At 40.8% G+C, this 24900-nt stretch overlaps 1 protein-coding gene across 11 annotated transcripts; it reads right to left on the bottom strand.

Annotated features, from left to right (window-relative positions):
• Positions 1–52: 52 nt before the first annotated feature.
• ralgapb (Ral GTPase activating protein non-catalytic subunit beta) lies at positions 53–24346 on the bottom strand. 11 transcript variants are annotated; one of them, XM_044350621.1, is made up of 32 exons: positions 24211–24346; positions 23032–23252; positions 18644–18846; positions 18252–18418; positions 17976–18162; positions 17512–17643; positions 16933–17111; positions 16207–16275; positions 15566–15717; positions 15009–15246; positions 13290–13491; positions 12956–13123; positions 12704–12818; positions 12347–12494; positions 12126–12190; positions 11868–12012; positions 10224–10354; positions 9765–9947; positions 9489–9637; positions 8213–8400; positions 7907–8010; positions 7601–7756; positions 7374–7436; positions 6716–6925; positions 6352–6510; positions 5966–6131; positions 5712–5834; positions 5472–5608; positions 5246–5354; positions 4904–4982; positions 3353–3501; positions 53–2414 (listed from the first exon to the last, which is right to left on the bottom strand). In XM_044350621.1, exons 2-32 carry the CDS (start codon positions 23206–23208, stop codon positions 2221–2223), a joined length of 4647 nt encoding a protein of 1548 aa, XP_044206556.1. In that variant the 5' UTR covers positions 23209–23252; positions 24211–24346; the 3' UTR covers positions 53–2220. The 11 variants fall into 11 exon arrangements, with proteins under 11 accessions (XP_044206556.1, XP_044206558.1, XP_044206559.1 ...); XM_044350623.1 differs by having other exon boundaries at positions 7601–7753; XM_044350624.1 differs by having other exon boundaries at positions 10224–10345; positions 24211–24345.
• Positions 24347–24900: the final 554 nt, after the last annotated feature.

The raw sequence follows: 24900 nt of genomic DNA, 5'->3' as shown, positions 1-24900 counted from the left end.
TTCTTCATAAACATCCTGTGAACAAAAAGTCAAATATTAGGAATGGGAGAAATTAAAATGTCAATAATAGTTTTAATTGATGCATGTTACATTCAATACCCATTGTGAGCCTCCCACACATAATTGCATACATACATAACTTTTCTCGCCATCTCAGATGAGGAATGCAACAGACAACTTGTAAATGCCTTACACTATCATATATTTACATATCATCCTCCGCTTCTGTACATGGCAAATCCTTAAATATGATCAAACATCAAAGGAGTAACATAGGATACACTGTATGACTGATTGTATGTTGTTTCTTTGAAGCATATTTAATGTACTTTTTCCTTCCAAAAAAAGGCATGTGCATAAAGCACCGTCATAAAAAGTGAGTCACACGATTAGACATGATAGGTTAAAAACTCCACAACGTCTCTTCTTCATTCATATTTCACAAGATAAAACTCTTCCTTCAGCAGGGTTTTCTTTCAAAATGCACAAAAGTACAAAAAGACATGTAAGGTAACCAAAGGGAATAGAAAATAAACATAAAATGTGCTCAGTGCATTAAGACTTTCCAATATAACAAAAGAAACTAGAGGTGTTTGCCCTGTTCCATCTCTGTGATAAATAAATTCACATTGTTACAGGCAGACAGTGAGAGGGCTTGAATCAGAAACCAATGTACAGTGAATAAACAAAAAGTGAAACAAATTGTGAAAGTTGCTAAAACTGTAGTGAAGGCAAAACTGCACATTTCTGTTATCCAAACTGAATATAACTGACAAGTTAAATATTCTCTTTCTGGGTTTAGAATAAAAAAAAAAAAATACACATTTACTCAGCCAAAATGCAAGTTAGCTACATTGAGTATTTTGGCCTTTGAAATCATCACCATAGATTTGTTTGGAGGAGCAAGACACTTAAACTGTGCTATGGTTCTGTTTGGTATTGGCAGACTCGAAACCTACAATGCCTTTGTGGTCATTTCATATTAGCCCTGCAAACCTCAAGTGCAAACTCCAGGAACTCTGTAAATGCTCTCATGATCAGTGAACGCCAATGTTACAAAGCCCTAAGAGTGAATGAGTTCTAGGGTTACGTCTTGACAGACAAAATAGAAAATTTCTAAATGGTTTTATCTCAAGATTCTTATTTGTTTAAAGTGACAGAATTCATCTTTAAATGCAACGTACACGGTTGTCAGGGGTCACTGTGACTCCTTGTAGAGTCAATAATTTGACTGGCTGAACGAGCATACATGTGGCCGCATACACACGCACGCGCACACATACACACACACACACACACACACACACACAGTGTAGTAGCTGTTTGTTGTGAGATGGGATGACAGCTCAGGTGTCAAAAATGACATCCACATATAGTAATACAACACAGGAGTCCTATAAATCATCTGAAAAATCAAAAAATATAAACAGCACTATCTGTGTGCTCAGTCAGCTGCTGCGATGGCCAAATGCGTGTGTGCACTAGGAAGACTTCAGCAGGTGTTTTAGGTGTAGATGACAATTTGTTGTAGAGTTAAGATTATGGGTTAATGCTGTCAATCATTTCTTTGTTCTCTTGGATGCCACCTGCCTTAAAGCAGCAGTGATGTATATTACAAAACATTTTTATGATGCTTACATGTTTTATCTCCTTGGCAAAAATCCAACCGTGAATCTGTTTGATTAAAACAAAAACAGATATGCAGATCTGGATTTTGGACACAACTTTGTATTACCAAACCATCATGAAATTCACTCATAATCACAGGGTTTAAAAGGACAAACTGTTTATAATTTCAAAAAGGCCAACAGTGTAACTATTGTATTGCAGTTAAAGACAAGCAGAAACTCTTTTGCCACAAAGCGTGAACCTACATGAGGAGATACAGTCACTGTTGAACTTCAGCCATTCAAATCTTCAGTGAGCGGCTGCGACATAGAAATTTAGCTTCTTCCACCTTGGCATGGTTTTTGACACTTTGCTCTCGGAGTCAAAGGCAGACAGTGTTGATATATGTATTCATATAAATAACAAAATAGTACAGTATAAATATAAAGATTCTGTGTGTGTGTGTGTGTGTGTGTGTGTGTTTGTGTGTGTGTGTATGCACGCACAGTTGTAAATGGTGTATGAGAGTATAGCATAAGAGTGTGTGTGTGTGTGTGTGTGTGTGTGTTGTTGTGTGCGCTTGTGAGCCAGTGTTAGGACAGAACCAGAGGGTTAGAGGTGAGGCTTTCCCTCCCCCACCTCGTGGAAGAGCGAGGTGTAAAACTCAGGCTCCAGTTGCTTGTTGCGGTAACGCTGGACAATCTCAGTTATTTTCTGCTTCCGCCTCACGTGAGGCGGGTTGTACGAGTCACTTTCCAGGCGCTTCCGTCGGCACACGTTGATGACTGTTTGACGCACGAGAAACCCTGCGAGGAGGATGCAAACACAGGAGCTCATCAGGCCACAGTAGTCAAAAGCGCCAGTTTTAAGACTTTTTGTAAAGGAGTTTCAAGAAATGGCTGAATCCTACTGCCACTGATAATACTGTATCAATAGATTTCAATATTGATACGATAATACTGTAGCAATAGGATTGAGAATTGCTGGTTCAATCCTCAGACCAGCAGGATAAATCTGGGTGGGGAAAGTGAAGAAGCAGTACCTGCCCCTCCCTCATTACCACCACTGAGGTGCCCTTGAGCAAGGCTCTTAACCCCAACTGTTACAGTGGAGCTGCTCAGTGGCCAACAGATCAGACTGGTTGTACTGGGCAGCTTCCAGGTATGAATGTGTAACTGTGTGAATGTGATCAGGGTGTTCTTGAAATGAAATGAAAATGAAAAACTCCTCTGAATGAGTAAAGGTTAAAAAAAGACATATAAATGTTTAGCACAGCACCCTCTAACAAGATAAAGGTAGTGAAAGTGAAAATTAGAGAAAGAAGGAGATTCAAACATTAACTACTTTGACAGATGAGAAGTTCGTTCTAGGAAACCATAGCAACCGTCTAACATAGCTTCCTATTATGCCATCTGCTGACTAAGAATTGCCATTGAAAAGCAGACTGATGATGTTTTTCAAGGTAAAGTTACATATGAGCATAAGATCAGCAAAAACCTAACTAGCTAAATTATCCAGTGAGATAAATTAATTATTTCTTTCATGTTTCTTGTGTGTTTTTAACTCAAATGCCAACCATAAAATATTTATACTTCAGCAAGCTCATCAATGACGCCAACAGATTTCCTGTGGAAACCCTGTGATACATTAAGGCTTATTGCCTCACTTCTTTCTGATGAAGCAAAAAGGAAATATGTGGTAAGGAGAGATAAACAAAGACATAGAGAGCCATATGAGCTATTACCAAGCGCTCTGCGGCTGACCACCATGCCGTCCACCAGGGGAATCACCATGCCAAATTTGCCCACAGCTCCGTGCAGCCGGATCCTGAAGAGACCCGTCTTCAGAGGGTGAATGAAGATCAGAGGAACGTCCTTCTCTAGTAACCCTGACCTGCAGCGGGAACAATAGAGACAGTGTAAATGTGCCATGGTATGTTTGTATGTAATACTAAAAAGACGTTCAAGTGTTTATATTTTTCTCAGAAAAAATGCAGCCAAAGGACTTAATACTAGGGGAAGTAGTTGTACATATTTCACCGTCATGATGCAAAACTTCACACTTTGGGTAAATTAAAAGGTAAATACAGAAAGCTGCATGTCACTGCTTGTTATTCTATATTTGAATTTCTGCATTGTTAGCAGCTGTTTATCACCACACAAGAGATGTCATTTTGCACTAAACCACAATAACATTTATTGATACTGACCTCATTTATAATTGACATTAAGATGTATCTTGACAGATCAGAGTGCAGTTACATAGCACTTGACCACATAAAATATAAAGGAGTAAATGCACAAGATGCAAGATGTGTTTTGGTTGGATCGGGGAGTTGGTCAGGCAGAGCTCTTCATAAGCTCCAGCTGCCGGATTAGAAATGTTCTGATCAGTCATGAATAAGACATTGTTTTAAACAGTAATAGCTATTCCCCTAGCTGGCTGGCATACTCCATATGCTTGTGGAAAGCCCCGGTCAGGGACGCCTTGTGATCCCATTAATGTTTAGTGTAAATACCAGTTGGTTTTCACTTCGCATGAAACAATTATATAGGCAGAGAAAATGTGTCTATGAATGCCGCTCTTCTCCTCTGCTACGTTTTCAGCATTTCAATTGTCTAAAATCGGCTCTTCCTTTGCTTTGAAAAGAAGTAGAACATTTAGCAATCTTCACACATGCAACCCACGCATTACCTTTCAAGCCACCTGGGCACTCAGAAAATGAACAGTTGCAGCTCATGAAATGAGCGGATGTCACACATTATAAATGGCTCTCGAAGGTTGTTGTTTAATTGTTATTTTGGTTTAACCCATTTAAAATAAGTCTGAGGGTTGTGGTCTATGGCCTCTATGTCAATCTGCACGATGAAGCTACTGGCTAAGATGTTACAACAATGACCAACATCCAGCGCCAGTCGAACGTTTGGACACACCTTCCCATTCACTTGAACGAGAAAGTTCTGTACAAGTACTGTAGAATTGAAGCACCTTTCACAAAAACTGAATGTTCCTATAAGCCATTTCAGCCCTTGCAGACCATTGTCACAACTTTGCCACAGTTCCTTTTCTCTGCCTGCTTTTGCACACGCTGCATGTTGTACTTCCTGTTTTGCACTGTGTGTTAAGTCTTGCACAGTTTGTTATCCTACATGCCAAAGCACGTGGTGTTTTTGAAGTTGTTTATTTGCACTACATGTTCTTTTGTTTTTCATTTCTGCATCTGACCAAAACCGACTTGTGAACCATATGTTCCATACCGGCAGCAAACTGTTTTGAGTGTCAACTTCTCTAGTACCTGCAGGAAGTGCTGTTGCTCATGCTCGCTTCCAAACCTGTGCTGGTTTCCGCCAAGAGGTCAGACAACGGGAAGTTCTCTAAAAAACACACACAATGACATTCTGGTCACTCATTTAATAAACCTTTTTACACCTACTTTTTAAGGCTACAGAGGTTGAGTATTTGATACTAAGATTTTGTGAGAAGTAATTTGTTGAATGAACAAGAGAAAATGCAAGAAAATTAAAATATAATCTATGTAGAGAGATAATATATTTTCCTCACTGCAAGTGGTCTTAAATAAGATAAGATAAGATACAGTACCGGAGAGGATATGAGGCAGTATAATGAGTATGCCTACCAATATCATCAAAGCGCTCCACCCAGACTACAAACACTTTGGTCTCAGGACCCAGTGCCGGGAAAGACTTTCCAGTCGATGACCTCTTGGTCTTCACCAAAGGACTCAGCTACAGAAATAGCACAATATACAGTGAGTTTAAGCAAACACTAAAAAAAAACAAAATTACAAATCATAATCATCCGCTGTCAGGAGTTCAGATAAACTCACATAAGCCAGACTTTACCTTTTTGGCAGACTCCAGGTTTTCTGAATGGTTGGGGAACAGCTCCAGTGTGAGATTGGGTTGTTTGAGTGAAGCAGGCACGGGGTCTATATTAGTGTCTGCTTCCACTGTGGAGTCACTGTGCACTGACGACTCCTCTGTGAAATAACAAAGACCATATGGCAACTTTATAAACACTGAATCCCTCCCTGCATTTTCATGATATACAATATTCATCAATTCGAGGGAGTGGATACTGACCAGAATTTTCTGTCAAAGACGGAACAACGAAGGCAATCTCTGTCAGAGCATCGGCATAGTACAAAACTTTCTTCTCCCCATTGAACACTGAACCTCCCGTGTCCTCAGGAGTAGTTGCTTCCTCTACAGAAACAAATAATCAAATATTCAATATAATTACCATGAATATTTAACATGTAAATAAACTAGAGTTGATGTGATGATGAGTATTCGTCTTCTTCAAATCTAATGCAGTAGATAGCTTCGTAGCTCACCAGTCTGTTGTATATCGTTGTCAGAGCAGGAGTTGAGGGACCAGCTGGTATCTAGGTGCCCCGTCCATCCTGGGTGACGTCCTACGTCCACAGGCCAGCCCAAGGACAGCAGGAACTCCAAAAAGTGGGGCTGGACGCTGGATGATGACTCCACATTCCTCAGGATCTGATTATACCACAAGCACAAGAACAGATCCGTTCATAATCAGAGATTCTTATACACATATTGTGACAGAAAAAAAAGAAAAGATCAACACATGTGCGTTTCCAAGATAAATGTAAGCCATTTTTCACTCCACTTATGCAAGCCCAAGTCATCAATCATCTTACTGTATACATAGAATCTTTGGTGTCTTGCTGCAATCAGTCAGCCTGAGTTTACTCACCTCATGGCTGCTTTTCTGTCCAGCCCTCACATAGAAAATAAAGACAGTGTCAAATGGTCGGCAGGGAAGCAGGTCCAGGTAGCTGATGTCATCAAAAAACCCTGGCAAGGACGACTCCAGGCCAATCAGATGAGGAGGTAGACGGCTGTTGTTGGGCTCCTATAAATAATAAATTAATATAAATACATTCTAATTAACTGTATTAATAATAACAGTAATATAAAAAGTTAGGTTAAATTTAAGCTATAATTTGATTTAGTATGTAATATTTGATATGCAGAAAATGTTTTTGGCAGCTTCAATCCACAAAATCTTCTACTGGCCATGAAAAACAAATTATGTCAGACAAATTATGTTTACCAACCTTGAGCGCCTCCAGAGACAGAAAACCAAAGTGGGAAAGGAAGAGGCGGGCTGTCTGGAACTCCTGGGAGGGTGGAGGGGGTTTACAGTCTGTCTGTGGGTCAGGGAAAGACTTGGACTTCCAGATTTCCTCGCTGTGCCGCTCCAAGGCGTTCTCATACTCTATCTGCTTCGTCATTAGTATACGAAGCTTGTCATGTTGAACTTCCAGCTGAAAAAAAAGGGAGAAATTACATTTTTAAGAAGATGATAGGACAAACTGTGGCTGATGAATGGCACTCGCAGCCCAACAGTCCCAGTATTGAGGTGTCACCTCCCAAAGTTGATGTATTAAGGGGATGTGAGGACTAGTTACCAATTTATTAGCTAAACCTGAACACTCTCAACCAATCCAATACAACAGCCCTTTAACAATCCAGTCTTTGTGAGGCTTTTAATGCTTACTTTGTTAATACTATGTCACAGATTCAATGCTGTTGCTATTTTTACCACAGTTATTGATGGTTTTGGGTTGCATTAAAAGCCGCAATTTATTTCAAAGGTATTGGATTGGATTGTGAAACCCCACAAAACTGTTATTGTATTTGTCACCAAACCAGAGGATTTGACCCTTTTCTCCAACAGACACCCAAGTGGCATTTCATCTCTGCAAAACTCACGTGTCGGAAATTACTCTGTGTATTTGTAGCTCTCGAATCATCCTGCCAGCCCATACAACACACCTGAGTTCGTGTAATAACAAATAATAAGAGTTATTCATTTACTGCGTGGCTCTATTTCAGCCACAACGACGTATAATCTTGTTTTAGCTTATGCCTGTGTTAGAATGATTTAGTCTGAATGTTATTAGCCATAATGTGGATACAAGATCAATAACAGGACTCACCTCTTTACTGACAATGTCGTCCAGGTCAGGAATACTGACATCAGCTTTGACAAGGGGGATCTTGTCCACTTCTTCAGGGAAGGGCCTCTGCTTGACGTTGTACTTGATCCCCACGTCGTTGTTGGGTGTTGGACGGCCCTCAGGAACAAATACCTGCTGTGGGAGGAGAGAAGCAGACAGATGTAGAGTTGTGTTATCAGTTAAGTTTTACAAAATCACAACTCAAGCGTGTGGCGTTAAAACATTTCTGAGGTGATTTTGGTTTAGTGCCTAACAAGATAATAATAATCTACAGTGTGATCTCACCCTCTGATTGGCCCGAGCTCCTCTGGGTTGGTGGAAGAGCTGCATGGTCCAGGCATGTCTTCCAGCCGTTCCTCTGATTAAAACTGTCACTGATGGACTGGGGTCTGTGAGGACAGAGATGGTCTCATTTATGGAGAAACTGAATGGCCTATTGGTTATTGATTTTAATTTACCAGTGCTTGGTTCTTAGCAGGTAATACAGTCTATAATTGTGCATCAAAAATGAACCGGGTAACACCTTAATTTCCCCCCTGATATCCCAATAAACCTGTATTATATCAAAAGGACAGATGATGAGCTACTCACTCTGCTCATTGCCAAGAGGTTGCTCCAGCATGGCGAGGATAACTGAGTTGTCCAGGACAAAGTAGCGGAAGTTGCTGGCTCCTGTGGCACTGAGTCTGGCATATCGAATCAGGGTGTCTTCATTCAGCAGGCTGCAAGTGGAGGCGGGTCCGCTGGGAGAAGGGAAGGCCCCCAACACCTGCATGATACTGGGGAACACCACGGCAGCACATGCCAGAACAAAAACATTAAGAAACTGGGTCAAAGAGTGCAGCACGTTTTACTCTCTAATAGTCGCCTGTGTGCTGTGTGGAGGTTCAGCAGGAGAACTGGGGAAACTAGGTCACTGTAGCAGAAAAACAGGATACATACATAATTTAGATTTAAAGTCTAACCAAAGTTACAAAACTACTTCCGTAGTTGAAAATAATGTAAAAAGTGATTTTAAAATGTATTGTTTGAACTACTTTATTGTTGAAAGGAAGAAAATAACATTTTTGGAGATGTACAGAAAAGGCCCTTTGGCCTGCACGCCTCTGGAGGGTGCTGCTCTCTAGTAACAGTCCCTAACAAGTCAACAGACAGACAGTTTAATGTTAGTGTGGTGATCTGACAGTACTGTTTTTCTTTTCAACTTTCAAAGTCTGGTGAGATGGCATTCAGTATTTATGCACCTAAAGAATAGAAGAGTTTCACTGATGAACTTTCTCCAACACTGCGTTCTTTTGAAACCAAACCAAACCTTTCTTTTCACTCAAGCACTTTCTTAAGTGAACACACTGTATCTCCACAGTATGTATGTTTATATGTGTGTACATAAACGTGTGTGTATGCATAGATGTTTCTGTTTATTTGCTTTTGTGTGAAATGGTGCGGTACAAATAAATTTGAACTGAATTTAATTCCAGTTAGGTTTTGCCCTGAGAAAAGCTGTTTGGTTTTGCTGCTGGATGTCACTCTGCCACCATGTAACAGATGGTGGAACGGTGATGGTTACTGTTTGTATTACAAACTTTTTTGATTGGCTATATGCAAAGGAGCTCCCCTTCTACATACACAGATACATACCCAACAGCATGCTTTGTATAAACAGAGACAGGAGTCTGTGTATATAAAATTTTCCTATTTGATACAGTTTTTTTTCCCTTAAAGGTGGCCCAAGACAAAGCAAAAGAGCACTTTGAATAATACAGTATATGCTTTGTCTGTCTGTGCCTGCAGTTTACTATGTTACATATTAACTACATCAACTGACTGCAATTCTGGATTATACTTCATAAACTTTAAAGCGTCTCACCAGGACAAAGTCGCCTCAGCAGCGTCCTTCACCCTCATTGAAGCTGGGTTGTGCTCCTTCTCCCCTTTATGTCGGACTTCCTGTTCCTGTCGGGACTTGCTGCCAGAGATTCCCAGCTCCACGATCTCCAACACCTCTACCAAACAATCCTGATACAAAAAAGAAAAGGGGACAGAATCTCAGAACAGTTGTAAGTTTAATTTTACCAAACGAAATACTAATCCCCTCTAACTTAACAGCATATCTGAGAAATTTAAATTTAGACTTTAAACCTACCTTCTCATCCAGCATGTCAGGGTGCTCTGTGAGCCACACACACAGAAACTGGAAGGCAGCTACAATCATGGAGTGAAGGTCTCTGGATTGAAGAGGAGCTGGACGGCTACACTGGTACACAATGTACCCACATATAGAGCTGACAGCACGTTTGCGATCTGCAGAGTCTACCCCCACCTTAACCTGGTTAAGATATATTCAAAAAATACAACATATAAGCGACACTATAAAATTCTTAATGTCATGCAGCTGAAATGTATATTTGAAGGCTTTGGTCCACAGGTGAACAGCTGTTTTACTTTTCCTTTTTTTCAATTATTTGTGGTTTTATGTAAAAGTTTTAAAAGTTCAATGACTGGCAGATGAGAGGACGAACAATACTCTCACCACGGCCAGGCCAGCTGGGAACGATTCCAGATTACACTGCATTTCAGTAGCGATTGAACATTGTAGCGTTACCTTGGCGAGCCCCGCCAGTAGCTCCAGGGCAGCCAGTGAGATGCTCATGTCTTGCCTCCACTGGGAGTTGAGCCTCTGAGTGACCAGGTGGATGCTGCGCACCAGCAAGCCTGCCGCCGTATCTGGAAGAGCTAGACCATATAACACCCCGAAATACCAAACACCGCAAAGAATAGAGCAAAGCAGAATAAAGGCATCAAATCTGCTGAAGATATTTCTTGGTACTAAAAACATGCAGTAGAATAGAGTTTGAAACCAGCACAGCACACAATATTGAGCAAAATTTGCATACATTGAAGAATAGATAAGGCTGAGCGACATCCTTTACCCATAATTTTGACTTGTACATATTATAATTGTCCAAAACTGACTAAATAGGTAATTCTGATGAAAACCTTAACAGTTTTAAAAAACAACTTCACACTTAACACACAGTAACATGAACTTTACTATTATTAATATCTCATGGCTTTTCCATAATATAACGATCAATTGCTATGAACTTATAACCCTGGAGGATTAAACATTTCTCAGAATATAAACCACAGCTTCATGTGGAGTGGACATTGATGGAACAATGCAGTCACAGTTTCTAAGTTTAACCTACAATTTAAAAGCTTGAGACTGTTTTTTTTTTTTGCCAAGTTTGTGTCAAAGAAAAATGCAAAGTCGCCTGTTTGGACAGTTCTGCTTTGTTCCAAAGGAAAAGTATTAACCAGTGGAAACAGCAGAGGCTGAGGTAAAGAATGGCTGGACTAGACCATGACATCAGTACTGTTTCTCTGTACTGTCCTGGTCTCGATTTATTTCTTCCCCTTCCAAGTCTGTCCCATAACTTTTATTTTTAATTTTGTCTCATCCTGAGTAATTACTTCTAATGCTGATTATCTATTTCATATTTTCTACCTTAAGAACTAGAGGAAGTCTCAACACACAAAGTAATGCTTTCAAATGTTGAAGTCATAATGTTGAGGCTTCTGCATTGAGCCTCTAAGATGCACATATGGCTCCGATTGGAGAAATCAGGCATATGATTTTCTGAATTAAAAAAAAAAATCCAAATCATGCTGAAATGGCTGCAGCATATTGAACAACAGTTTCCCGCCTGCTTTTCCTGTCCAGCTCAGAGTCTGACAACACAATGTAACAGAGCAACCATCTCGTCTCACAGGAACCATGCACCCCTCCCTCCCTCCCCCCATTTCCTGCTGAACAAAGTCGGCTATAAGCACCACAATGTTCAGTGAAGATTTAAACTTGTGGGCAAATGAGAGCAGTCATCCTCAATTTATTTAAGTTTTTTAGATCAAAAAATCCTTTTCACATTGCAAAACGTTATTTCAGTTAAACATCGCTCAGCCCTGACGAGGAAAAGAGAGACAGCACAGCATCACAGCAAATAACTCTGTCACCTACAAAGACATTTTACCCAACGCTTCTTAACTCTGCATACAACTTTAACCACGTTAGCTATAAAGAGCAAATGAGTTAATTTAATAAGTTACATGTTTTTACTTCCATCAGCAAGCAGGTACTGATCACATGAAGTTATCTTCCGGCAATTATATGGCCAAAGCCAGCAGTACTGTGTTGATTCATCAAGCACGAAGATATTAGTTTATGTCAAGCAGCTGGGTGTCTTACCGTAGTCTCGAAGCAGGGCTTGGGCAGGACGCTCAGAGTCCGGACTGGTGGCCTCCATGCTGCCCCCGCTGCTGAAACTAATGCCACTGTTTGTGCGGCTGTGACTCTGACTCCTCACTGTCATGTGACTCCCATCTATACTCCCCTATCACCACAAAACACAGCAATCTTGATATCCAGTCCATCATACTGCCTCTAGCATCATAAAATGTTTGTTTTTTTTTTAACAGTAGAAGAAAGCTGTGATCTGAGCCTTACTGTTTCGGTCTGTGCACCTATGGACTCCAACAGTGCAGAGTCTTGAACGATATTTAGCATTGCACCTGTGAGGGGGGGAAAGATCAACAAAGAAAAATTATATAAAGGACAATAAAAATACTTCAATACAACATACATTGTTCAAGTTCAAAAATACTGCACAAGTAATAGAAGGAGGCAAAATAAATGGATAAAGAGGATATGATGAAGACTGTAGATACCCAGGATGAGCTGTGTGTTGGTGGGGTCGGTCTCAGTCTGCAGGGCACCGATCAGGACGTTGACGAGACGTAGTCTCAGGGACAGGAACGACACGGGCTGGTCATGAGGCCACCCATCCTCCTCATTGAACTTCCCCTCCAACAGAACCTAAAGCACAACATCAACATGGTTATGAACTTATTTGTTTTTTAATGACAAGTGACTTTAATGTTATAACAGAGAGACCCAAACTCTAATTTCTTAAATGTCAAAAAGACGATTCAGATCACATCGAAAACCCAGAAACCTTCTAAATCCTGAATTTATGTGAATTTACATTAGGAATAAATAAAATGTACTAATACCAAAGCTGTTACCTCTGATTTAATGTTGCCAAAGTGATGCGGCAATGGCAGCATGGCGAGCAGGATGTTGATGGAGGCTCTTCTCAGGTCGGTGGGGTTTACATACATCTTGAATTTGGACAGCTCCCTGATGGAGTAAAGCAAATCTCATTGACTCCACGAAACTTAAGGCAATATCCTCAAAATTGACCTCTGAAGAGAAATAAAAGCTGTAAATTATATGAGAACTAATCCACAACTTGTGTAAGGTACTAGCAGTCTCACCTGTCTGGTACAATAGTCTCCAGGGCAGCTATGAAGTAGGGCACCACCACATTGATGCCCTTCAGGTCAGTACAGAAGAGAGAGGAAGAGTTGAGAATGATAGAAGCCAAGACTGGTCTACAGATGAAATCGGAGATCTGGAGACCCTGAATCAGGACCATGTAAAACCTGCAGACACAGAGAAATAGCTGTATATTAGCTATGCTCCTTATGGTTTTGTACAGTTTTGAAACTAAAAACTGACGAAACTAAAACTGCACATCCGCGATAAGGTGAATGTTACTGTTAACGTCAATTAGAACTTGGCATATAAAAAAACACTTGACAACATTACCTGGAAAGATAAACAGGCAGAATCTCTTCTCCAGTTTTCTTGCTACAGAAAATGCGGCAGAGAGTCCCGCAGGCCTCCGCTCGTCCTGCCTCGTAGCTCTCCGGGAACTCGTTGGCATCAAACATGGGGTTCGACACCATGGAGTCGGTGGACATTTGGGAGCCCTTCCTTCTCAGCTCCAAACCTACTTGAGTGGCTATGGCTGTAGAGAGTGGAAAGAGACAGAGAATGAAAGGACCCTGAATTGTAATGCGGTCATTAGTATTCATGCATGTATGAGAAACAGGCAAACATACGACATGTACCTACAATATGCGCACTACAACAAAAAGTAAACATAGTAAAAAATTTGAGAAAACAAAAGCACCATAAAGCAGACATTTAATTGCTGTCACAACAAGATAGAACAAAGACTTTAATGACTGCAAACACACACTCACATCATTTAAAAAGCATTCAATAAAAAGGAATTCTGACACAAAGAGTTTGCCATAGAAGTTCTACCTATCACTGGCAAAAAGCATGACCAAGTGTAGTGTGCTGGTAATAAAAAAATGGGTCATTTTCTGCTGCAAAGAACAAAAAGCAAAATCCCTGTGTCAGCTCCCTCACGGCTGCAATTATATGACTGTCACTCAAGGTACAGAACATTCACTTCATGCATTGAGGCACCAAACCAATAAAATCAAAACTCAAGTGAACTGACAATACAAAAGGAAATTACAAGAAACAAAACATTAATGCTGAACTTGAGGGGGTCTGGAACTAAATAATAAGGATTAGTGTAACCCAAAGGAAAAGAAAATGAGAACTTAAAGCGGGGTGGCGTTGTCACAAACTGGCAACATTATGGTCGAGACAAGTGGTCAGTTGGTGAAACCCATTCCATCACCTTTGGAGGACGCTGAGAGAACGCTGGTGAACTTTTGAATGACAAGGAGTGGGAACAGAAAACAATGGCAATAATGGCGATGACCATGAGGAACTCAACTAAAAAGCAGGAAGATTGGTCAAGAAACGCAAATCAAGTGAGGAAAAAAAGCTGCCGTTCCTACTTACAAGATTTATAAGAAAGGAGAATTTGGATAAAAGAGGCTGCAAGATAACAGAAATAGTGGAGAGACACAAAATCAAAGCAGATCCAATATTTTTGGATCAATTCATATCAGGCATGAATTGTGTTTTTTTTTTTTTGTTCTCATTAGATGACCTTTGACCCACTACAACGCTTTAACATTAATCAGACATGGTAGACACGTGCAGGACACTACACCAAAAAGAGAAAAATAAATGGAGAGCCAATGATGAGCCAAATTTCTTTTCAAATACTAAGTACTGTATGTGCTGTCTTGACTCATTTAGTGATGATTTTATACCAATAAAATGAGTGTATGAAGTCCTTAGCATATGGTTATAGTCTATATGCAGTTTCATCCAGGTTTAAATAGTTGTTGGTAGATGTAAATGGATTAGAATCAGATGAAAATCTCATACCAGGCCACTTCTAACCAAGCCCTCCACACACAGAAAGGCCAAAGAAGTTTCAGAGAAAATGGTGAAAAAAGGAAAGGATATCCCAACAACATACAGTCAAAAAATAACAGACACCAAAAACACAGATAACTCCACAAAAACGCATACTAATGAACAGCAACAAAACACCCACCTGCCCATGCATGCATAAATGGAAATGCTATTAGCCATCGTCTCGCTTCTTACCGGTCATGCTGGGGTCTCGGCTGAGGCCGCTGTGGAGCTTACAGTGGACCAGAGCAGCATCAAAAAGCCACTGGCCAAACAGGTTGAGTATACTGTTGACCTTTGGCCGTGCTGGGGCCGGCAGGGGCCGAGACTCCCAACTGCTCTGGTTGGGGCTAGACAACAGGGTCGGGGAGGAGGAAGTTTGCTGCTGCTGCTGTTGCTGCTGGGATGCTTTGGTTGGTTGACTACCGCTGCCCTGCGGGGTGGAGACAGATAGAGGCAGATGTCTGATTAACCAGCTGACAACATGACTAATCTGACTAAGAGATCGCACATGTTCAAAATACAGAGTGCTGAGAAATGATCATGATTGCTTCACATTTCTTCACAGACACAAAACAAATGGCAGGATATGTGATACACACACTGAGTTGGACAAGTGAATTGTATTTTTCCATTGAAAAAAAAAAGAGAAAAAAAGCCCAAATAATGTCATACAACAAGAAAAACATCTATCACGGACCTAGCTTCAAAATGTATCGTTTGTTATGGTTCTATGTAACACTTGGACTTACAGTTGAACTCTTGCTTGTGGTTTTGGTGACCACTGCATGCCGTTGCTTGCGGCTGTGAGGGGGCGTAGTGTTGGTGATGGAAGGGGGCGGGGACATGCTCATTCTGTTGACTGGGGTGGGCGGGGCACTGTCAGCTCTGGGACGTGATATGCCTGTTGGGAGAAAGATAAGATGAGCTAAGTACTACAGTCAGTGTTTTTCCCTGATAGAAGGGGGGGGGAGACAGACTTCTGATTGGCCTCAGCAAACAAGAAAAACAATCTGTATCGCCCCAGTGGACAGAAGTTGCTTTGGGTAAATACAATCATTCAAAGTCATTTCTAAATTTGTAATGTTATGAGAGAGAGAAGATGAAATGGCTTTAGAGTCTGATTATAGACAATATTCATTTGTAGACATGCAAGACAATGGTTAGAAGCAAATCACCAATGATTGACATCCATCCATCTTGATTGACTTTAAACGCCCGCAGGAGAACCATTGTTGATGATCTTATGGTTTAGTCTGAATGTAAGTCTGGGACATCTCATTGTGTTATTGCAAGACTAACCCCCCCAGTCATTAATATCATCACCACCAGTAAACAGACCACTTCATCATATGCCCATCTTATCATACAATGTGTCAGCTGACGTCTGTACCATGAGAGAGCAGCACTGGAGAAAATGTGAACACCCTCTCCCGTACATCTCTCTTTTCAACAGAGACACCTACAGTGTAAAGAGAAAAATACACACTGACATGTTTCTATTCAAATGTTGGAACAGGTATTACTGTCTGACATCCTACATTTTGATTTTACTCAAGAGAAGCACCTGAATAACAACTGGAAAAGAATAAAACCGTTAAAAAAAAGTGAATGTTTGGCATTGCTGTGAATCCTTCAAATGACTTCATCAGCATTCTTGTATATATCACCTTTTTCATCACTAATCAAATACTCTACATTTCTGCTGATCTCTTTTTCCTGCCCCAGCAGTCATTGGCATCCACTGATTTTAATACAGTACCAAAACTAACCTAAAATTTGCATGAGATCTAACACAATTAACATTTGCCTGCACTTATTTTTGTCAAATTTGCATAACTGTTACATGTAAAGTAGGGCAGGCTTTGCAACAATTGTGTAACTTTGCCATGAGTGAACACCAATGATTGCCTAGAAGATAGCAATAACAATTTGAAACATTTAGCAGTAATGTTGATATGATTTGTAGTACATTTTCTAAAATGTGCCGAAACCTATTCTGCTATTTTTTTACCATTTTATTCTGAAATGTATCACTTTGTTGGAACATTTACAAGAAGTCACTTCCTCTTAAATGTCCCATGACTGAGCTTTTCATGACAACTCAGCATCCTCTTACCCAAGAAGGCATCCACTAGGCAGCTGACGCCCCTCATGGCCCTGAAGAAGATCTGGGGCAGCTGTTTTAAACAAGGATGCAGCACCACTTCATGAGGGATACCGCTGGAGTTGAGAAACTGTTCCTGAAACTTTGGAGTGGTGCTCACAATCGCAGGGTTGCTCAGGTCTACTGGGTTGCTAGAAACAAACAAAATTGACAGCTTTAGAAAAAAAGCATACAGATGACGCTATAGCTTAACTGGATAAAGAGGAACGGTCATGATTCTGCCATGGCTTTGATAGAATGGAAACAGTTCTCTGATATTTAATATTACTGATAACAGATCTGTAATGTCTGATGGGTCTACAGGACCAGCCACCTTATTAGTTTTAGTAGGAAATATTCAGTGCAAAGCAAAAGGAAATATTTGATGGGAAGTGGGTGACATGAGGTACTTTTTTAGTTCCACTCCACTGTAACTTCTCTGTCCCTTATAACACATAAACAAAGGAACCATCTATTTCAGTTAGGGTTAGTTTAATGGGGAAAGAACATCTCTTTTTCAGTTTAGTGCAATAATATTGAGGGTTTATGCACCTGAGCATGTGGAGAAAGCGGTACCACGTCTGGGCCACACAGTCATTGTCCATCTCTAAAGGTATCAGGGTGGCATCCTCATCAGGAACTTTAAAAGGTGGGAAGGATGGTCCGTGGGTAAAGCGCAAAAGTCTGGATTGAATAAGACGGACAAGAATACAGAGATTATCACACACAGATGTGACTACATGCCCTCAAAGACCTTAACCAAAAGACAGAAAAATCACTTAATATTTGTCCTGTAGTCATTATTATAATATCTTTGCCACTTCAGAGGCTACTACTGTTTATTTCAAAAGTAGGTTTGCGTCAATCTTCTGTAGACAAACAAGTTAAACAAGTTAGACGAGCTAAGTGACCATCATTACTCTTATCAAACAAAATTCATTTCAGTCACAAACTATATGTACTTTTTTTAGCACTAAATCCAAAGCCACATGAAGTTGAGCTGATGCCTTTCTAACCTGGAGGTCAGGGCGCAGGCCACTCGGCTCCACTGCTCTACAACGGGAGGGTGATGTCTCCAGTTGGCCAGCATCTCTCTAGCCGTCTTCCAGTATGGTGGTGTAGGAAAGCAGCGGGCACATGCCAGCAGCCACACCTCAAACAGCACTGCCATCAGTTTCTCTGCCAGCTTCTCTGCCACCCCAACTAGAAAAAAGAAGGAATGTTAGGAGATTATTGCTGTTCGTAATTATTAATAATAACTAAGTAAATACATCATGAAGGGCAGGGATTACCTCCAACTGTGGGCGGGGCAAGTAATGTGTCATTGATGCGAAGCAGGAAGAGCAGCAGCACCTCCCAGGTTTCCCTCACCATGGAAACAGACTCTCGTGCCAGTTTCTGGACTGCAGTCAGAACTTGCTGGCAGAGCCTAATGTGGTTCAGACTGTGCTGGTCAGGCCTAGAGGGAGAGACGGGAGTGTTTGAAATGAGAAGATAGGGAATGATAGGGATGGGGAAGGAATGAGAAAGAAAGGCATTTTAAGTGACATCAATAGTCAGAGATCTAAGTAGCAGATACAATGTAAAAACAAACGTATATAATATGCACTGAGTGATACATCAATAATCCAAAAACCAAGGCTAATGAGAGATAAAGGCTTATCTGCGAACATTTCTGACATACCTTGGTACAAAGACATTGTAGAGATGTTTGAGGATGGTCTGGACGTACATATTGGGCTCCTTGACCACAGGCTGAGGCATCGAGTCCCTGGGCGACACCAGGGCCATCATCCAATCTGTGTAGACATCTACACACAGCTTGACAGTGTCCCCCTCTAAGGGGAGGGTAAGGCCATAACACAGCACCTCCATGGTCCACTTCACCTGGGGGGCCAAATCATTCTCAGTAAGTCATGTGAAATTTTTTTTAAGAGTTATTGATTTAGCTTGTAGCATTTAGCTATGAAGCATACTGCTGTCGAGGAGTCCTGCATCCCACATCACACAGTAAGAATAATAACTCTCAACACATATTTTAAACACTGTCATATTCAGCGAGTGCTGCCAATCTTTTGATGTATAACAGGGGGGGACAAAGGTTTGAAGGACCAGTCGAACTTAGTGGCATCTAGTGGAACGGACTTGGCAGAATTGAATATAATATTCATGAGTATGTTTTAATTAGTGTATAATCCCATGAAAATAAAAAATGCATTGTTGTTACCTTAGAACGAGCCCTTTATATCTATACAGAGAGCGGGTCCTCTTCCACAGAGCCCGCCATGTTACTACAGTAACCCAGAACGGACGAACCCAACACTGGCTCTAGAGAGGGACTTTCCCGAGTTTCATGGCCACCATAGGTTCTCCTACACACTTGCAAGGGGAGGGGGGAGGGAGGGCTATTCAGTTTGTTGTAATTTGCAACCTCACTGCTAGATGCCTCTAAATCCTACACACTGGTCCTTTAAGACAGTATACTCAAGGCAATAACTACAAAGCTCTGCACACCATAATTTACTTGTACTTTGTTACTTGCTACATCAAAAACAGATGATTATTCAAAAAACAAGTGATGAATGAGAACAGATCATCATTCAACAGCAGATAAGACTGGAGATGTCCCAGACACATTTTCTTGCCTGTAAATCAAGTCCTTAAATAGTGAGTATCTGCTGACCCAATACCAAGTCAAATCCGACATTTACTTTGTATTTCCGACATAAGACAGCTGCATAGTTTGCCAACAGTGAGACCACATTAAAATTAGTAGAGTAATTTAAATGCTTGACAGCTAAATAATAACCTGAGAATTAGTGTGGATCAGTAGTGACAGAGAGGTTTATCCGAGCTTTATCCTTATCATGAAGTGAAGTTCAAACCAGCAGCAGCATTTCAGATGCTCGGTGCACCTGATAAATATTGCTGAAATATTTTTATCCCCACACAGCTCCTCTCACATCACTTGCTGATGCATGCTGTCATCTCATTAATTGAAACTACTGGCTTGCTGTGAGCTCTGCGGTTCACTTGCTCACAACGGTGTGTGTTGACAGTATGTTTAGCAGATGTTCCAGTGTTTTATCAGAGTGCGAGGGAGACTTTTTTTCCAACAGCTAGTACAGAGCAAAGATTGAAGCAGACTCAGTCCTGATCCTATAAACAACTCAGGACATCCCTATTTAACACATTGAAATTGTTTATCAGTGAATATATAGCGTGCGCTGCAGAGGCTTAAAGGCATGAAATAGCCATCTAGAAAGTATTTTCCTTGTGGTTTGCTTAATCCACACACAACGTGTAGAGAAAATAATAACACACACAGACACCATGTTCATTTTTGTTAACATAGTTTCAGTGAAGGGAAGGGGGAGCTGTACAAAAAGTACTTATAATGTCTGTTGTGCTCCAGGTATTAGACTCCTGCAGATATGGGAGAGGCCAACTCTGTAGCACTCTATCAGTTAGGCCTTTATATGCGAGAGTGGCTACAACAAAAATACTCACATATTACAAGACATATTACAGAGACATATTACAGCCTGTATGGGTTTTGCCTATTAGCACTTAATTGGACTTTGAGAGCATGAGGAAAAAAAGGACTCTTATCTCATGACATAGAAGTTAAAACGTCTATGCCATAATTTTAAGGGCAGGACCAGGAAAACTGGACAGAATTACGGAAATTATGATCTAAGCCAAATACAAGGGGTCCTTGAAGAAATCCTGCTCCACAGTGCACGCAAACTCAGACTGGTCTGAAGATTCAGCATGATAATGACATAATGCTCAAAACTACCGTGGCTTTAAGACAGTTGTCCAGTGGCCTAGCTGAAATATGATTTACGGAAAAGCTTATGTGCCGATCTACAATGAAGAAGAGAAGAAACTGCTCATTTCTAGCTGCGAAGCCAGTAACGGCATACTGAAGAAGACTTATAGTAGCAGTGATAGTTGTGCTTCAATAAAGTACTAAAAGACATGATCTGAAAATGTTTTTTAATTTGATATTTTAAATTTTTTTTAACATTTGCGAATATTCCTTGAATATTTGTCTCAGTGTCACAGTAACAGATATCTGTATGCACAAAAGGCATTCCCTCCAAATTTAGTGGGCAGGGGCCATCAGCCACTGTTTCCTCATGTTGGTGCAGCTTATATATAACACCAGTGATGTAGGAGGCTGTTCATTTAAGTTGATTACTGCATCATATCATATCCAGGGATGCAAACTCATCAGGGGTGGAAAAGGTGACAGAGACGCGAACCTCACGGAGGTATGCCCCACCCCCTCCCCCCAGGAATAACATTTTTAAATATCAGTTTTAAAATGTAGATCTACAGTCGATTTTAGCGTGAGGATAAAGGGAAAAACCTGGGTCTATTAGCACTGGAACTTCATGCTACAGTCCAACACCAAAACAACAACTGCACACTAAAGGCCAAAGCTAAAATGCATTGACCTTAAATTGAAAAGAAATTTCACTGAGAATTGGAGAACTGAAATTTAAAACCAGAATAAGCTTCAATGTTATTAAACACTAAACAGAGAGATTGTACTAGCCAAATACCTGTCCACTCCTGAAACCAAACAAAGAAAAAGGTGCTTATTATTGGCAGCAAAATATGTAACAGCGTGCCACAGCCTCAGAGACAGGGGATAGACTAAAATATTGTACTATGGTACTTCAAGGACTTATAGATGTGGTGTTTCAAATGTAGTGATTTGATTTTATCTGCCTCTGATGATTAATATGATACTGTATTAGGCTTGGGCAACTGGATGAATATATATGAGCAATGGGTGATTGTCTGAGTCCATCGCCGGTTGTTTTTTTTTGGCCAATTTTTAGCGCGAAATAATTTACTATACTGTTGTACAAGTAGAATAGCTCCTTAAGAGATAGCTCAGTGCGTAGTGAGTGTGCTGAGAGAGTCAGAGAGAGAGAGAGAGAGAGAGAGAGAGAAAGAGCGTGAGTGTGATGGTGAACTGGTGACCGGAGCAGTTACAGCAGCGGTGTAGCTGTGAACGTAGCGGTGCAGTGTGTGTACAGTTTAGGCTATTTGTTAATGATTAATGCAACAACTCCTCAAGACCCAAGCCAAATTCCCGTGTCTGCTTGTCACATGCTGATTTAAGTGAAGGGGGTTAGTGACAATGGGTTAAGCTGAAATTATACCTTCTGCATTGTGACCGTGCAGACTTGTCTGCACCAGTCTGCGCAGTCACCACACCGTCTTCCTGTAGACGTCAATCGACTGCGCATGTGTGGAATGCATCCACTCAAGAAAGTAGTATAAACAGAGCTACTGCGCGTCCGTGGTGTCCGCAGCTGTCCGTGTACGCATCTGGCGGGGAGTATATCTGTGGCTTTAGCCTTAACCTGACCGGGCTCATTTAAGACCAGCTATTCTCATTTTAGTGACAATCTCAGCCGCTCCTAATCAGAGAGCAGAGAAATGTGTGGCTGTTCAGTCTCTCCCAAGTTTTGCTCAGCCCCCTCAAACCCCCCAATCTATACAAATCACAAAAATGAATTATTTTGGATTCAAAACTGTGATTTTTGCCGAAAGATGACAAGTTTGCATCCCTGCATATCATAGAGAAAAATAGTCTGAATTCCATCACCATGGTCAAACTAAGTGGCATGTCCACAATAAAGATTCTTGTCCCATTCAAAAACAGTATGTTAGTATCTTAACCTGATTTGAAATGATCATTTTTAGTAACCCTAACCCTGTTGTATATTTTAATTAACTAGCATGGCTAAATGCAAAAATATGTTGACATTGGTTGTTCTTATTCACATACTTTTTTTCAAATCAAATGGTTAGCAATTTGTCAAAAAATGTTAATACAGCATAGAGCGGTGCCACCGAACAGTGCACTATACACTGACGCTAAGTTCTTGTGACTGGTGTTGTCTCAAATATATTTTATAATGGATCAGTGGAGCCAACCACCTTCATATGTGAGCAGATTTTGAAGGTGAAAGCCTTGGTGATGGAGCTGGCACCTTGGCAGACTACCAAAGTATTAAGCATTGTGAGTGTAACACACTTCCTCACCTCCTTGTCTGTCTTGAGGATGTTCTCTGTGGCGACAGGGCTTACAGCTGTGCCCAGAGGCTTGACCACAGCATTTGCCACCTCTGTCCCAACGCTGGTGGGATAGGTGTGCAAAACACTGAGGTGGCCCTGGTCACTCTGCACCACCAACTGCAGTGAGCGCCACTCGGAGTACATGCTGCTGATGTCTACTGCACTCTACTCACACCTCCTGCCTCCACCTGCAGACACACACATCCACAAGTCAACTTAATATGACAAATAAGAAAAACAATCAAAATGCTACTAAGCTATAATATCAAACACCAACCCAGTTGTGTCCCCTTGTGAGGAGAACATTTCTGCCCAGTCTGGTAACAGAGCCACACCTCCTACAAAGACGACGTTCTTATGGGCTATGCTAAGTCAAACTTTAACTTATTTATGTGGTTTACTGTCATCTTACGCAGTGAATTTCAGGTGAAGGAGAAAGTAGGATTAAAACGCATCATTAGCAACACCGAAAGATTAAATTAACGCTAACATTATCTTAAACTACTGTCATTTGGTGCACTGAATGCATGGCGAAATAAAGAATATGTCATAAAAACTTCGGACGAGTGTGAAGTCATGTTAACTGATGTCTAGTTTGACAGTAAACAATGACCAGATTTGAATATGTTGTTACTAACATTGCGACCTCTCCTACCAGAGAACACAAAGTAACACGAGTAACGTCAGTAGACAATAAATACTAACTGGTTTATGTGCTCCTTAAGCTTAAACGAAGTCAGGAAATGAAGCACATCGACCATTTACACAATTTAACAAGCCGAAGAATCCCAACCAGGAAACGGTTCTGCAATGGTTAGCTTGCTAACGCTAGCTAGCACTGACATCAAAACATCTTCCTCATCTTGCTGATGACATTAGGTGAAGTTAGCTGCTGGCTGGCTTCTCTGCTGTCCAAATGTCTCTGGGTAAGACAAGAAGGTGTCCTCAAAGAAAAAACTATGGTTATGTGAGCTAACTTATCAGTTATCTCAAACTACGTTGCTAGCTAGCTTAGCTGCTGCTCGCTGCGCTAGCCCGTTCGTTGACATTAGCTAAGCTGGCTGTCATTTGTGTTAGCTACCTAACTTTGCAAAGACGCTAACGTTTGCTCGCTGGCTAAGTAACCAGAGAGGGTTTTCCATTTACCTGGACCAACTGGAAATGTTGTCATAACAGACCTCTGAAACTCGCAGTTTGTGCTTTCTGTGTATCCTGGGCTACACCATAACATCCTCCATCTTCGCAATGTCAAGGCTCGGATATTACAGCTTGACGAGCTAACGGGAACAGGGTCTGTAGATTGATGCCCCCAACTGTCTGCTACCGCAACTGCACCAACCCTGATACTGCCTTCAGGTGCTGCAGGTCAGATACAATTTACGGCATGATAGCTGTGTTTTGTTTAGCTGTACAAGTCTGCAAAATATGCTTTGATTTGTAACTTATGTTTCCATCTTTGGGAGATGTGATATATGTCCCTGTTTGTCTGATAAAGGTCCTAGAAGTAACCGATTTAAATAGGATGAAATAGTGTAATGTGGGAAACTCAAATGCTTTTTCTGCCAATGCTAATGATTAGGACTAATTTAAATCACTTGACTTCCAGGCAAAGGTCAGTGACAAAGGATTTAGAGTAATTTAATGTTTAAGTTTATGAATGAAGCCATGTTGCCAATTGTTATCAGATTGTGTTGATGATAAATTCATGCCCCAAAATATGCTATAATATGGAAATTAAAAAATGTGTTTCATAATTTTTTATTTCAGTCAATTATTTCATTGTCTCACTTCAGAAAATGTGGTTTGAAATGGACAGACGGTTTTTACTAATGTGGG

The sequence above is a fragment of the Thunnus albacares genome, chromosome 5 (assembly GCF_914725855.1).
Source record: "Thunnus albacares chromosome 5, fThuAlb1.1, whole genome shotgun sequence".
Classification (NCBI taxonomy): Eukaryota; Metazoa; Chordata; class Actinopteri; order Scombriformes; family Scombridae; genus Thunnus; species Thunnus albacares.
The sequence above is the reverse complement of the archived record's forward strand: the minus strand, read 5'-3'. Positions and strand labels throughout refer to the sequence as shown.

What these genes read in the sequence shown, in the direction of transcription:
- ralgapb (XM_044350621.1), bottom strand. Translation starts at nt 23,208, where the DNA reads ATGTACTCCGAGTGGCGCTCACTGCAGTTGGTGGTGCAGAGTGACCAG. An exon ending in AGCCCTGCTTCGAGACTACG is followed by an intron (nt 10,355 to 11,867) that starts GTAAGACACCCA and finishes TATATGGTCTAG; the next exon opens with CTCTTCCAGATACGGCGGCA. An exon ending in CAACGATATACAACAGACTG is followed by an intron (nt 5,835 to 5,965) that starts GTGAGCTACGAA and finishes TTGTTTCTGTAG; the next exon opens with AGGAAGCAACTACTCCTGAG.